The sequence below is a fragment of the Miniopterus natalensis genome, chromosome 17 (genome assembly GCF_054644295.1).
Source record: "Miniopterus natalensis isolate mMinNat1 chromosome 17, mMinNat1.hap1, whole genome shotgun sequence".
NCBI classification, from domain to species: domain Eukaryota; kingdom Metazoa; phylum Chordata; class Mammalia; order Chiroptera; family Miniopteridae; genus Miniopterus; species Miniopterus natalensis.
The window spans coordinates 31,682,806-31,695,706 of record NC_142097.1 but is presented as its reverse complement, the minus strand read 5'-3'; the positions used below and the strand labels follow the sequence as shown (position 1 = coordinate 31,695,706).

Genomic DNA, 12,901 nt, shown 5'->3' with positions numbered 1-12,901 from the left:
CACTACAATATGTTTTAATGCCATCTATTGAGTTGTACTTCTATAGTTGCTGTTGTCGACCTATTACCAATATTAAAAAAAAGTTAAATTAAAAAATATCCTTCATCATAAGTATCTTTCCCCAACCGAGGACCATATATTATAACAGCCAAATGTTAACATGTGCAAACAGGAAACTGTCAGTTTTTCCCACCAGTCACAGTGCAGCGATGTTTATACTTTTTATTTTTTAAAATTCTGTTTACATCTACAATAAATTAAAAAAAAATTCTTCCATAGCCTCTCTGGTGATACTTGCAGCACTGAGGTATTAAAAATAATATATAAACCAAAAGGTTGCTTTCCTAATTTGTAAATAGAAAGTGAATGGAGAAAAGGTTTCATTAATGCAGGCGTATCCACTCCGGGCCGCGGGGGGCCCCAGAGCTGGGAGCAGGGGAGGGACAAGGGGAGAAGAGAGGCAAAGTGTCCTTAGGGACCTTTGGAGGTGCTGAAATGATTGGACAATAGAAAATGATGAAATATTTAAAAATTAAGACTGAAAAAAGGATGTCTCCCCACCCCTTCCCACCCAAGCCAAACAGGTGTGCTTTGAAACTTTAAATATGTTAAATATTAAAATTGTAGCTTTGTTTTTAAAAAACGTCTTGGGAAAAGCGGTTTTTCATTATTTTAAATAAAAATCTAACTAGACAGTAACATTGGAAGCTGTGCACAGACGAGAGGTTAATATGCTGGTATGACACTAATAGAGTCTTAGGTCTATCACACAGACAGAAGGAGCTAAACAGTGTTCTAACGTCCCCCGGGGTCGTCCTGGCAGCTGGGTGTCCTTCCGTCTCGGCAACTGACTCGGTTCGGGTTCCTTTCCCTCCTCCCTCCACAGAGCATCGGACTGCCTGGGACCGACTCCCTCACAAAAATATTTTTTTGATTCTCTCTTTCTTAATAGTTTCTATGTAGTTAATGGAATTGTATTTACAACATTTCTTTTTTTTTTTTTTTTTTTTTTAGAATTCACAATTTCAAAAAACCTTATAATATCACCTCTTTCAACAGAAAAAAAGCACTTATAGAAAAGGAGGACACTCGAAACATGGTCATCCTTACCTTATTGCCGAAAATAGATATACTTAGGTTAACAAAGAGACATCACAAAAAAGAACTGCCGTAGTCTGGGATTAGCCTACTACATCTCACTTCTCGGACAACGCAAAGCAGAAAGCTGACGCCCGCCTCCCCTCCGCACTTCACCACTGCGCTCCCTGTGCGCCCAAGTTGCACCTGAAAATTCATACAGTCTCAGAATTGGTACCAAAATATTGAGAGTAATATTACCATCTCAGCATCGTTTAAAAGTGAGAACAGAATCAAAACAAGCAAAAAAAAAAAAAAAAAAAGTTTTTTTTTAAAGAAAGAAATAATACCTTAATATAACAATTATACTATGGTTAGCTTTTAACTAGATATTAAAGCTATATGACTACTGGACTAAGTCAAAATCACTACTCAATGTGATTCAAAGAGATTTCAAAGGAGAAGGGGCGAGAGAGGAGGGGAAGGGAAACCATCAAGAAAAACAAAAAACAAAACAAAACCAAAATCATGGGTTATATACACATTGAAAAGCTGTTGTCTTATATTACAGCAGACTCGTGAGATGATGAGATGTAGTCAACCCTCGATCCGAAGTGAGCCATCTCTGGTTGGGGTGGGGAGTGAGGCTGGTGGGGGGTCCAGGTCTGATGACATCACCTAAACAAAGGGCCACTCAGAAACTTCGCCCAGTCTTGCCTGGACATCCAGGTATGCTCTGCAGGGTACGGAAGGTCGGGGTGCGCGGAAGAGAACATAAAAGTGGGGGGTAGGAGGAGAGAGAAGAAGTGTCAGGCAAGTGTCCAATTTATTCCAATGTTTTCACTCACGTTTTTAAAACAGGACCACGTGGGGCTACTGAGCGTGTGTGAAAATGGCCTGGCTAACGGCCTGCTGGAGGCCCAGCTTGGGAAATCTGGCATCTAAGCTGCCCCCGAGGCCGGGGGGAGGACGGCTCGACCACTCGCTTTTGCCGGTTTGATCCAGTGCTGGAGGGTCCCTAAGGTAGTGGCAAGGAAATGTGGCCGGCAAACGTGGCGGGCTGGCTGTGGCCCAGACTCGTGAGCTGCACGTTGACCAGCAATGCTTTCTCTGGTTAAGCGTCTGCGCTCAAGGCCACGGTGTTTAAAAAACCGTCTGCCTTTATTAGCTACCCATCAGTGACGGTCCATAACCGGAAAGGCAAACTTCCACTAAAAAGAATCATACTGCCTACCAAGGGGTCAAGGTCAGGACACTGATTAAAACACTGAAAAACCAGCTCTGGTTCTAGGAAATAAAACCAGGCCCAGGAGTCACGGACTTGATAACTGAGTCTCCCTGAACGGACCGTGGGCCTGGGCCCCTGGTGGGTAGATGGCACCAAAGGGTGTGTTTTGGTGCAGCCTCGTGACTCAGCTGGCTCACCTCATCTATTTTGGAGGGGGGGGGTGTTGTTACCTCCACTCTCTTGGTTATTTCATTCTTCTGTGGAAACTGAGCCCCAGAGCTGGATGAAGGAGGGTGGCCCGGGAGCAGCCCTGCCCCCTCCCCCACCCCCTGGAAAGGCTCCAGTGGCCAGAAGGGGCTGCACCACCCTCATTTTCCAGGGAAGGAGAGAGGGGGGGAGGGGGCGCTGGCAGCCCCCGGCATCTGGCCTCCTAGGGATCTGCTGCACCTGGTGGCTGTGTAATCCCCGGTCATGTGGCTCCACAAAGGGCTGGAGCCACCTTCCACTCCACCCCCAGGGTTCCTGGATCTCTCGGTCTGCCTTGCTCTCAGAGGACCCCTACTCCCCCCGCCCCGGGCCCAACCCCAGCTTAATTAGTGGTGAGCAGCTCTCCTTCAAACTGTTAGTGGCCTCTGGCTCCAGCCAGCAACGGCTGGGTCAGTGCTCTAAGGGCGGTGGAGGCGAGGGCTGGGGAAAGTCCACACACGGGTTTATTTGGTTAAGAGAGGTAGTTGAGTTAGTTGAGGTGATTCCTTAGCAGCAATGTTAGAGAAATCCAAGAGAGATTTGTGGAGCTCAACTCAGCTTGGCCCCCTCTCTACGAGAGAGATACTAAGGACTAGAAACCATAGTGGCAAACCACCCCCAGCCTGGTGTCCCCTGACCCCACTCCCAGAGTGACAGGCGCTCATGCCCCAGCTGGGACTTTCTGAGTGGGACCCATTCCCAGACTTCGCTTTCACCCTCCCTCCTCCAAAGAGACAGACCCGTTTCAACGCCCCCAAACTAACGCGCTAACGCAGGACGCACCCTAGCTTTCCCGAGAGGACCCTTCTCACTTGCTGGTGCTTTCCCCAGAGCGACACTCATTTTCCAGCGAGAAGGTGACGAGAGGCTCCCTCGCTGACTGCCCCAACCTCCCCCTCCTCCACTCCACCCCTTCCATAGCCCCGTCAAAGTGATTTAAAAAATGTTTAATTAACTTGAGCTCAGTTTAAAAGGTTAGGAAACTGGCAGGGATCCAAACCCACGTTACGCAGGTGATATCGTTAATTTAATTTGCTTTTCGAGCGGTAATCTGGATAATTACTCAGTAGTTACTGGCAAAAATGTTTTCTTTTCACTAGAAGATGCAGTCTGGCTGTTGGACGGCAGGAACCCCACTGGCTGAGGCCAGGGAGCTCTGGGGGAGCTGAAAGACCCAGCACCCCACAAGGTCAGCTCCCAGAACCCTGGGGAAAGGCTGGCAGAAGCCCAGCATGTCCCTGCCTGTGCCCACCTGGGACAGGCACAATACAGGATCTCCTTCCAGTTTCCCACACTCTTGATTATATTTCAAGACAAAGGAAGATGAGGGGTGGGGAAGGTAAAGAAAAAGGAATCCAAAGAACCAAACTGAGAAAAAAAAGACAGTAAAAAAAAAAAAAAGTGTGTAGGGGGGTCATGATTAAAGCTGGAGAAAGGAATGAGAGATTAAGAGACTGGATTTTTTTTTTGCCCCCACCCCCCTGAGAAAGGGTCCAGAGAGAGGAGAGAGAGGCTGATGTGATGAGACCAGGGCCCGTGCGTACTGCATGCCCAGTGCACATACACGTACGGACATGCCCGGCAGGGTGAAGACATATGGCAGAGAAGGTAATACCTCAGAGTGAGATGGCAACGAAAGCACCTGCTCAATGGTATCCATTTGTAAAGGCCGTTGCAATCAAAGGTCCCTAAAATTGCACAATTGTTAAGGTCATCAGCACGCTATACATGGGAACAGATTGTCATATTCTGGGAGAGGAAATTATGTCTAGGACTAGACCGTGGTTGCCAGCATGAATATGTAATTCTGAGACACTGTGCCACGAGGGGCCAGGGGGACATCCTCCCCAGCTCCAGCCCCGCAAGCCCCCGGGTCTCATCTCAAACCTGTCTGTGTGCCCAGGGGGAAAATCAAGAGCCAGATTCAGAGGGGTGGGTGGTGATGGACAAGTGAGGCTCATGCCCAAAATAAGGGGCGCTGTTGCCCTGAACCCCCTGGAGGGCAAAGATAACAGTGTCTCTGTCCGCAGTCCTAACGGCTCTAACTGGGGAGAAAGCAAGTCCTGTGCAGGCGAAATGTGATGCTATGTTGGTTATTTCTGAAAACCATCATGGCACACAGGGCAAAAGACCCAGGTTTTCAAGAACAAACAGGGCTTGTGTTTCTGGGTGCTGAGAATGGAAATGAGTTGTGTTCTACGTGGTGACAGACGGTCTCCCAAATTGATGCAGCTCTCAGCTGAATAATAATAGTCTGGATTTGGTCCTACTGCTGATCTGAGGGGATTTGCCTTAAGTGATACTGGTTTGGGAGTGGAATTGAACTAGGACCCAGATCACAGAGGCCAGGGCTGGCAGGAGTGATGTGGGGTGAGGGTGAGTGTGTGTGTGTGTGTGTGTGTGTGTGTGTGTGTGTGTGTGTTTTCCAGTCCAGGGGGCAGGAATCCAGGGGCCCTGGTACCCTAGACCGTCTGTACTTGCTTTGTTCCCCCCAGCACAGGGCAGCCCCTGAGGCAGGGCTCTCCTGACAAGGACAGGAGCTGGGACAGCAGACACTCCAATCTTAGCTCAAAGTCAAACTGCCTCCAGAACGCTGAGGTTGGCGAGGGCAGAGGTTGGCTGATTTTGTTTCCCAAATGGCGGGGACAGCGAGCAAGTGGGCTCAGGCACATTCATGCTCACACACACCGGGAGGGGAAAGAACAATACAATCTGAAAACAGCATGCAAATCTGTTAAGCAAATTTCTATGGCCTGGATTAGTCAGATTATAGAACCACAGAGCATTACAAATATCAAATGCATCTGGCCTTGGGGGGGAGGGCACAGCTAAAGAATGCAAATGGGAACTTACTTGGAACCTGGAAACTGTAAGAAACATTAGCAAAGGAAACCTCCTTGGGAGGGGGCCTGCACCCCACACCACGTTCCAGGCACCAGCACCCGCCACTGGGCCTTAGGCTGGGGGACTCTACTCACTAAGGTTGCTACCTTAAGTGGGGGCGCTCCAGAGCTCTGAGGTCCCAGCCCACAGGACAGTCTCCAGAAGGCAGAGATCAAGGATCAGGGGCTGATACTGAGGACCTACTAGTTGCCACCAGGTGACATATTCTATTTCCATTCATTCCCAGTCTTTTTGAGAGATGAATACTGATTTTCGTTTTGCAGCCAGGGAAATGATGGGTCATTTAAGTGGCTCAAGGTTGCATGGGCTGAAGGTGACGGAGTGCTGCTCTGAACCTGCCCTGCCCCCCGCTCCTTCCACCCCATCACGTGGCCTGGCCCACAGGTGCCCAGGGAACATCTAAACGGAGGAGCTTCAGCCCTAGGTGGCTAAAGTGACCTGGACCGGGACCCACCGCCCTCTCCTTGGCTCCCAACTCTGGGCTTTCCCGGCACACCCTCCCCATGGGCCACAGAAGATGGGCAAGGAGGCAGGAGGGCAGGAGAAGGCAGGTACTTACAGCTATGCCGTGGCCAAAGCCGGAGCCCGGCTGTGGGCTGGCTGCACTTATGTAATTCCCCACTCCGGAGTCCTGGCTGGCAGGGCCGTAGAGATCGGCGACAGGTCCTGGGCTGTTGGCCCCCGGGAAGCCTCCGGGCCGCGCCGGGTTGGAGCCTGCCGGGGAAGCGGGCGCGCCAAAATTCGGTTGAGCACTGTAGCTATTCAGGACTGGTGTGCAGAGAATAGAGCTGGGTATGAGGCCAGAAGCCAGGCATGCACCGGTCATTACAAGCCAAACACTCGAGAAAAACAGCTGAGGCCCAACTTCTAACACTCAACCAAGGCCATGCGAAAACATCAGCAGGGACTCAAGAATTCTCAGCCCAGGCTACTACTAAGAAGCTCGGAGCTCCAAAAATATACAGAAGAAAAAAACAATCATTCAACACACTACGGCAATCAACCGGAGGGTGCTTCACTGCCCACCAAGTTATCACAATAGAAATAGAAATATATATGGAAGAGAGAGAGAGAGAGAGAGATTCTTGTTCACATCTGATTTGGTGCTCATGCAGTCTTGTCTAGATCTGGGCACGTTGAGACAGCATTCACATCCCATGCAAACTACAAAGGAACTAGTTTTAGACTACACATTGTGTTAATATTGATATTAAAACGTGACAGGAAACAAAGCAATTTGTGTCTAGGGAAAAAAATCTTTGGTGAGGGGATTTTTAATATTTTGTTTTGTTTGTTTCACATTTTCTTTTTTTTGTTTGTTTTTGGATCCATTAAATGACAAATTTGTGTTTTGTTTTTTTTAAAAAAAAGACAAAAAAAGATCTCCATTCTCCAGCCCTCCCAAACCACTTCCCCCCTCCCCACTGGCTGCTCCCTCCCTTCCCACCCCTCCCATTTATATCCCTGCATGAAAGTAGTCCACACTGAACGTGGTCGGAGGATGGGATATGTCATGGAGAATCTGGGCATCTCAACAGAACCGTAATGATGGTGGCAGAGGGTTCCCTTTTGGGGTGGAGAGCAGGGGATGGAGGGAGGGGATGGGGTGGGGATGGCAAATCTGGAGGCTGGGGCCGAAGCTGGGTGAATGCCAATGATATTCTATAGGACACCCACACACTCACCTCCTGCAGTAGAAGGAAAGGGGGGATTTAAACTTTTTTTTCCTTTTGTTTAAAAAAAAAAGACAAAGAAATATGAATGCAGAGCATACTGACTGAACCAGTTTATCGCTAAAGCATATCTGACCGAAATGCCTGTTTCCTGTTAAGTTATCTTCAGCTATAAACTCCAGACTGAGAAAAAGAGCTAGGAATGTCCCTTGGCTACAGCAGGTAGGGACTTCACACCCACCGATCCCCAGAGTGGTGGGGGAGGGGCAGAAAGAGGAGACACAGCCTGGGCCCCCCACCCTTAACCTCCCCAAATTCCATCATTCCCTCCCCAGTGAGAGCCACAGCTGTCAACCAGGTTCATTTAGTCTCATCTTCATTTCCCCTTAGTAGCTAAACTTTTCTTTGCCAGAATGGAAAAAAAAAAAAATTCTTTTTTTAAATTGCAAAGTAAGTTCTCATTGATTTTTAAAGCTCAAGGTGAGTCTGGGGCTGGAGACTTTTGACTACTGCTAACCTGTCTCGAAGAACCAGACCCATCTGGGCTCCATGCATTTCCACGGCTCCAAGGGGCAGCTCCTCCCAGCCATCTTCTCCCTTCTGCCCCCTCAGCATTTCTCTCTCTGCCCTGTGACCAGCTGCCCTCCGTGGCAGACGGAGGGAGATGTGCAATGCCCTCTTGGCCATGGCCTTGCCCTAGGGGCCTGTGATCGCAGCCTCCCACTGCTGGTGGGGCTTGAAGAGCCGGAAGGAGATTGATTTTTACCCGCTTGTCCCCAGGATGGGAAGAGACGGACCATGCACCCAAGCCGGGCTGGGGGGAGACTGAGATGGGGACAAGAAGATACAAGAGAGGCCAAACCAAGGTGGGCTGGGCTCCTGACTCAGCAGAGAGAAGGGAAGCTGCTATGTGGGATGCCCTCTGGGGCAAGAGGCCCCAGAGTGAGGCCTCTTGGAAGCTGTAGCCGAGAAATGAATGAACCGGCTGGTGAAAAGAACAGGTTAAAGAAAAGAAAAAATCACAGAGGCTTAGAGCAAATAAGTGGCTGATTTGGGAATGCTCTGGCAGACAAAAGGGACGGGATTTTTGAATATAGAAGATTAAGCTTGCAGATAACATTTGGCCTTTCTCACTCAGGGAAGCAAATATCAAGCCAAGATGTTCAAAAGGCAGAATTATCTTGGTCTAACACACTTTTTTCCCTCCGGGTTAGGGAAAATGGAGAGAGCTCAGGCAGTGGACTCCTGGTCACCCAGGCAGCTGACCCCCGTCCTATGCAAAGTAACTAACAAGTAACTAGCCTGTTCTGTTTGGGGGGGGGCACAGTGCAAGACAGATAAGATTTTTTGGCTTCTTTCTCCTCTGGCCATATGAGGATCTAGGAAGCCAGTGGGCAGGCCCACCTGTCTAGAAGCTGGGCTGGGGAGAAGGGAGCTTTTGATCTTGGCTCCTTCCAGCAGGGGGAGAGCTACCCAGAGACCGATCCAGCCAGCAGAAGCAGCCTCGGGGACAGGAGGCAGCAAGCCCGCAGAAGGATGCTGTCCAGAAGCGCCCCTCTCCACCGGCTTAGAAGACAAGAGGGCCGATGGTATTCTGCCCATCCCTGGCTACCTCTCCCAGTCCTGTGTGGCCAGGCCTGTAGCTTAAGAGTTGGTCTGAAGGAAATTTCACAACAAGTAGCTCTTTTCAGGCTTGCATCACCCCTCCCCGCTCAGTCATCTTCTATCAAATGACACTAAAATCATCGTGGAAAAGGCACTGTATTAGAATGCGGCTTAAAACCCCAAGTGCCCTATTGTCATATACACTTGCTCCTTGCAATGCCTGAGGCCCAGCTCAAAGTCACCTTGCAGATATCCCCCAGCCAGGGGCGGAAGACTGGGCTGCGGGTCCCCACCAGATGGCGCAGTCACAGGCAAGAAGCAGCCAGTTCTGGGCCTGGTCTCCCTTTCTCCAGGCTTCTGGGCAGTGGAACCTGACCCATCACTGTCACCATCACTGGATGGGGGCATGGAGGAGACATGCTGTGTTCCAGTCAACAATTCCCTCTTTCTCCCCCTGTGGGCAGAAGACCCAGGCTCCTGCACATTAAAGTCCCCAAACTAGCCATCTGGAAGCCCAGGAGTCTCTGGAAAGGCTCATAACAAATGGCTCTGGCTGCTGGGGGGAGAGTGGAGATGGGCACTTTGCATGCACGCTTCTCAGCAGCTGTTCTTTCTGTGTGGAGGTGGGCAGACCTGAGGGGCAAAATGTTTTTCTGCTTTGGGGAAGTTCATACTGAACACTGGAAGGCTCCAGGGGAAAGGGAGTTACTTGAGGACCCCCTTTCCAAGCTATGACCTGGGGAGGAGAGGCAGGAGGACAGAGCATGATGCCAAGTTCCTGACCCGAGGGTGCTTTCTGTGCCACTCACACTGTTTTCTGTCTTGATGGAGGGCACCTTTCCCCAGCACCAAAACTCATTCTGAGGGGCCAGAAATGGTCTCACAACACCAGGATTGAGTCAGGAAAAGGGCATGGAACATCATTCTTAATGGGCAAGGGCACCTTGCTACTGCTGGCTAGAGTGTGCGTGTGCATGTGCATGTGAGGAAGGGTCCTGTACATGTTGCTGAATAAATACAGTGCTGAGATTTAGATTTGGGACATTATGATGCCTGTCTCAGAAGGAAACAATGTCTTGGCATTTCTGTAGCAGAAGCTGTGAGTGTTAAGTGGCCTGGGCTGAGCCCTGCCCCAGGCTGGCAGTGTGGGGGCTCATCGTGGGTAAAAGGGTGGCTTGTCCATCAGCTGCTCTGGGCAGCACCCACAGTAGCGGTTTGATCCTGGGCAGGTTCCTCTTCACTCCTCACCCCTGTCCCCCAGCATCTCCTGTGCTTTATCTGTCCAGCTGGGATACTCAGAGATGCAGCTATGGTGCAGAGAGAGGAGGCACTGGACTTGGAGTCAGAAGACCTGTGTGTGATCCTGGCCCTGACCTTGGTGTCAGTCCCCCACCCACCGGAGTCCTGCCTGCCTTAATCAGCCTGACTCTCAGCAGGAAAGAGAGAAAGCGCTCTGTATGTTGTGAGAGCATATCCTGAGCAGAACAAGGGGGGGATACACTCCGGCAGTCCGGCTACGATGTCCCAGCAATCCTAGCCTGAAGGTGGGAGACATAGATAGAGAGGGCCAGCAATTACATCCAACCTGGGAACCCTGAATGACACGCTGAATTAAAAGCAAATCAGCTCCAGGACCCAGATGGAGGGACAATCAATTTTATATGCAGTAATTTTTTAAGCTCTGATGAAATTCAGTCTATTTCAGAAGGGAAAGAGAAATACTTTAAAACTGGGGGGGGGGGGGGGAGGGAAGGGAGTATGGCAATGATATTTCTTTTCCTTGTCTCCATATCCAAACAAATATATTACTGAGAGGTACACACTCGGCCTGGTACCAACAAGCCTCGACATATCCAGAGATGCCTGGCTTATCTCAAATACTGCACAGGACACATGGAGAGTGTTTGCTCATCCACCGGGCTGACAGGGAAGTCAGAGTCACATAAACACTCCAAATGTCAGTTACAATGGCGCTAGTCTCAGAAGATTGCAGTTTCTGTTTGTTCTCTCCAAACCTAACCTGCTTCAGACGGCTCTGGCTGGTGCCAGTGTCTGCCCGTTAATGCTGGCGTATCTCCAGCAGGGAATTGATGGACAGTAGACCCTAAGACTCGGGACTAACAATTTTGTAGAATGGTCTGAGCTTCTGGTCAAATCACATTCCCCTTAAGAGAGAACTTCACTCCTAGCTGACTCTAAACCCCTCCTGTCCTGTGTTAGGTGTGGCCCGGAGAGTCACACCACCACTCGGACCTCTGCACGGAGAAGACTCCAAACACCCGGAGGAGGGCTTTGTGGCCCAGGCTCTATGCTTTCTGTTGAGGTACAGTCTCGACAGAAAACAGCTCCTTCTCTTTCCACCTTGATGCTCTTTTATTACGGGCGCTGATCTGGGTCTGTGGGTGTGTCTCCTCCTCAGCAAGGCCCAGGCCCAGTTGGTTGGGAAGGTGCATGAAGAGAGGAGGGGGGTCAGCGGTTGACTGCCACCTGCTCCTGGTGTAAATTCTGGAGACGGGCAGCCTTGAATGGGCCTGGGCCTGGTGGCCGAACAGACCCGGCTTTTTTCATGAGGGCAAAGAAGGAACTTTCTGGAGCCACAATGAGGTTCCCATTTCTCTCAGACCCCAAGGGTCCTGAGGGACAGAGCTTGTTTGCATGAGTCTAAGGAATGAGGGGACAGGGGCGCCAGGAAAGGCAAGGCCATGATGTGAGGCTGAGGCTGGCGTGACGCTTGCTCTCCGGTGTGAACTGCCTGCCGGCAGCCACAGCATCACCAACGAAGGGACCTCAGCAGGCTGTCCCCGCTCAGGCCTCCAGTCTCAGCTGCAAGGTGGGGTGCCTGATCCCATTCAGGGTGTTTCAACAGAACCTCTGCCCTGAGCCTCGAAAGTGCTTGGAAGACGTGGGGAAACCAACCTGGGAGACAAATATTTATGGTTTGGCTGAAGCAGGTGGTGTTTTAACACACATCCTGCTGCCTCCTCTCTAAATTAACAGGTTTCAGATTCCAAACCCACGCAGGTTAGAACTTGCAAGAGGCAGCAGATGGGGAGACCCACCAGAAGCCAGCAGCACCCATGACACGCTGTTCTGCCGCCCAGCAGCTGCGCGCACAGCCCCGGGGAGGCGGGCGCTGCCTCCATCACCATTTATCCAGGCAAGGGGGGTTGGGGTGGGCAAGGGCACGGCCCCACGGGGCAAGCCAGGGCCTTTGCTTCTTCATCCCCAACCTGAGAATCAAAAGGAAATAAAGACGGGGTGTGTGGTGCCCACTAGTGACTCCCTTTCTCTCTCCTGAACAATGTGGTGGCTCCAAGTATCTCCTAGTTCAATCCTGAGGATGTTAGATGTCCCCGAGGCACATCTGTCTCTCTATCTTTTCAAAAAAGCAACCAGTGTGGTTTTTTCCCACGCGTTCCCAGCCGCCCTCTGCGTTCCTACACGGTGTGCGCTCACTCACTCATTTCCACCCTGCCTGCCCCAGCCAGAGGGGTCAGGTCCTTGCTTGGGTCTTGTAAGTGACGTTGCCGGCCCAGCGCATGTTTTCCATACTATGTGCTATTGTTAAAAAAAACTCGGAAATCTGGCAAGAACTGTGTATCAGACTAGGGGCTTCCAGATAGGGGACTGTGCCTCTCCTGAGGACAAGACCACTTTCCTCTGTGCCACATCCTGGGGAATGAGGCCGAGCATGCAGTTTATGGCTGGGGTCAAGGTGAGGTGGAGACATGGCACTTCCCCGAGAGAATGGAAGCCCTCCCAAGCCTAAGCTCTCACAGGGACCCCTCTAGAAAGTGAGGTCTTTCTGCAACCAAAGACCACTCCATCCTGCTGAGGGCAGTCCTGTGGCGAACTGGAATGCCCTAGGACCCATCAGTATTTATTGCCCAATCCCACTGCATGGACACGCGCTGCCTGGGCCTCCAGCAGCCAGGGGTGGGGTGGGGAGGAAGCCCAAGGGGCAGCCCCTTGAGGACCTGTACAAAAGGCTTTCCACTCGAGCAGCCAGTCTTTAATGATTATAAAGGCACAGGAGTTTAATCCATTTTTGATGTAAGCACTAATAGCTCTGTGTCCTTGAAGTTCAAAGCGGGCGCATACATGTCACTAATTAGCTAAGCACCGAGCCATTCAGCTCCCTCTCATGTTTCTAATTAGGTCTTTAATA

General features: G+C 50.7%; 1 protein-coding gene across 3 annotated transcripts in view; it reads right to left on the bottom strand.

Annotated features, from left to right (window-relative positions):
• Window positions 1-1,654: 1,654 nt before the first annotated feature.
• Window positions 1,655-12,901, bottom strand: part of MSI2 (musashi RNA binding protein 2) — a 336,713-nt gene continuing 325,466 nt past the window's right edge. The window contains exons 12-14 of one of the 3 annotated variants that reach the window (XM_087826225.1): window positions 6,015-6,223; window positions 4,167-4,239; window positions 1,655-1,813 (exon numbers count right to left, since the gene is read on the bottom strand). In XM_087826225.1, the coding sequence (XP_087682351.1) occupies window positions 4,198-4,239; window positions 6,015-6,223 (251 nt within the window). In that variant the 3' untranslated portion in view covers window positions 1,655-1,813; window positions 4,167-4,197. The remainder of the gene's footprint in view (window positions 1,814-4,166; window positions 4,240-6,014; window positions 6,224-12,901) is intronic. The other 2 variants (XM_087826227.1, XM_087826226.1) reach the window with 2 other exon arrangements.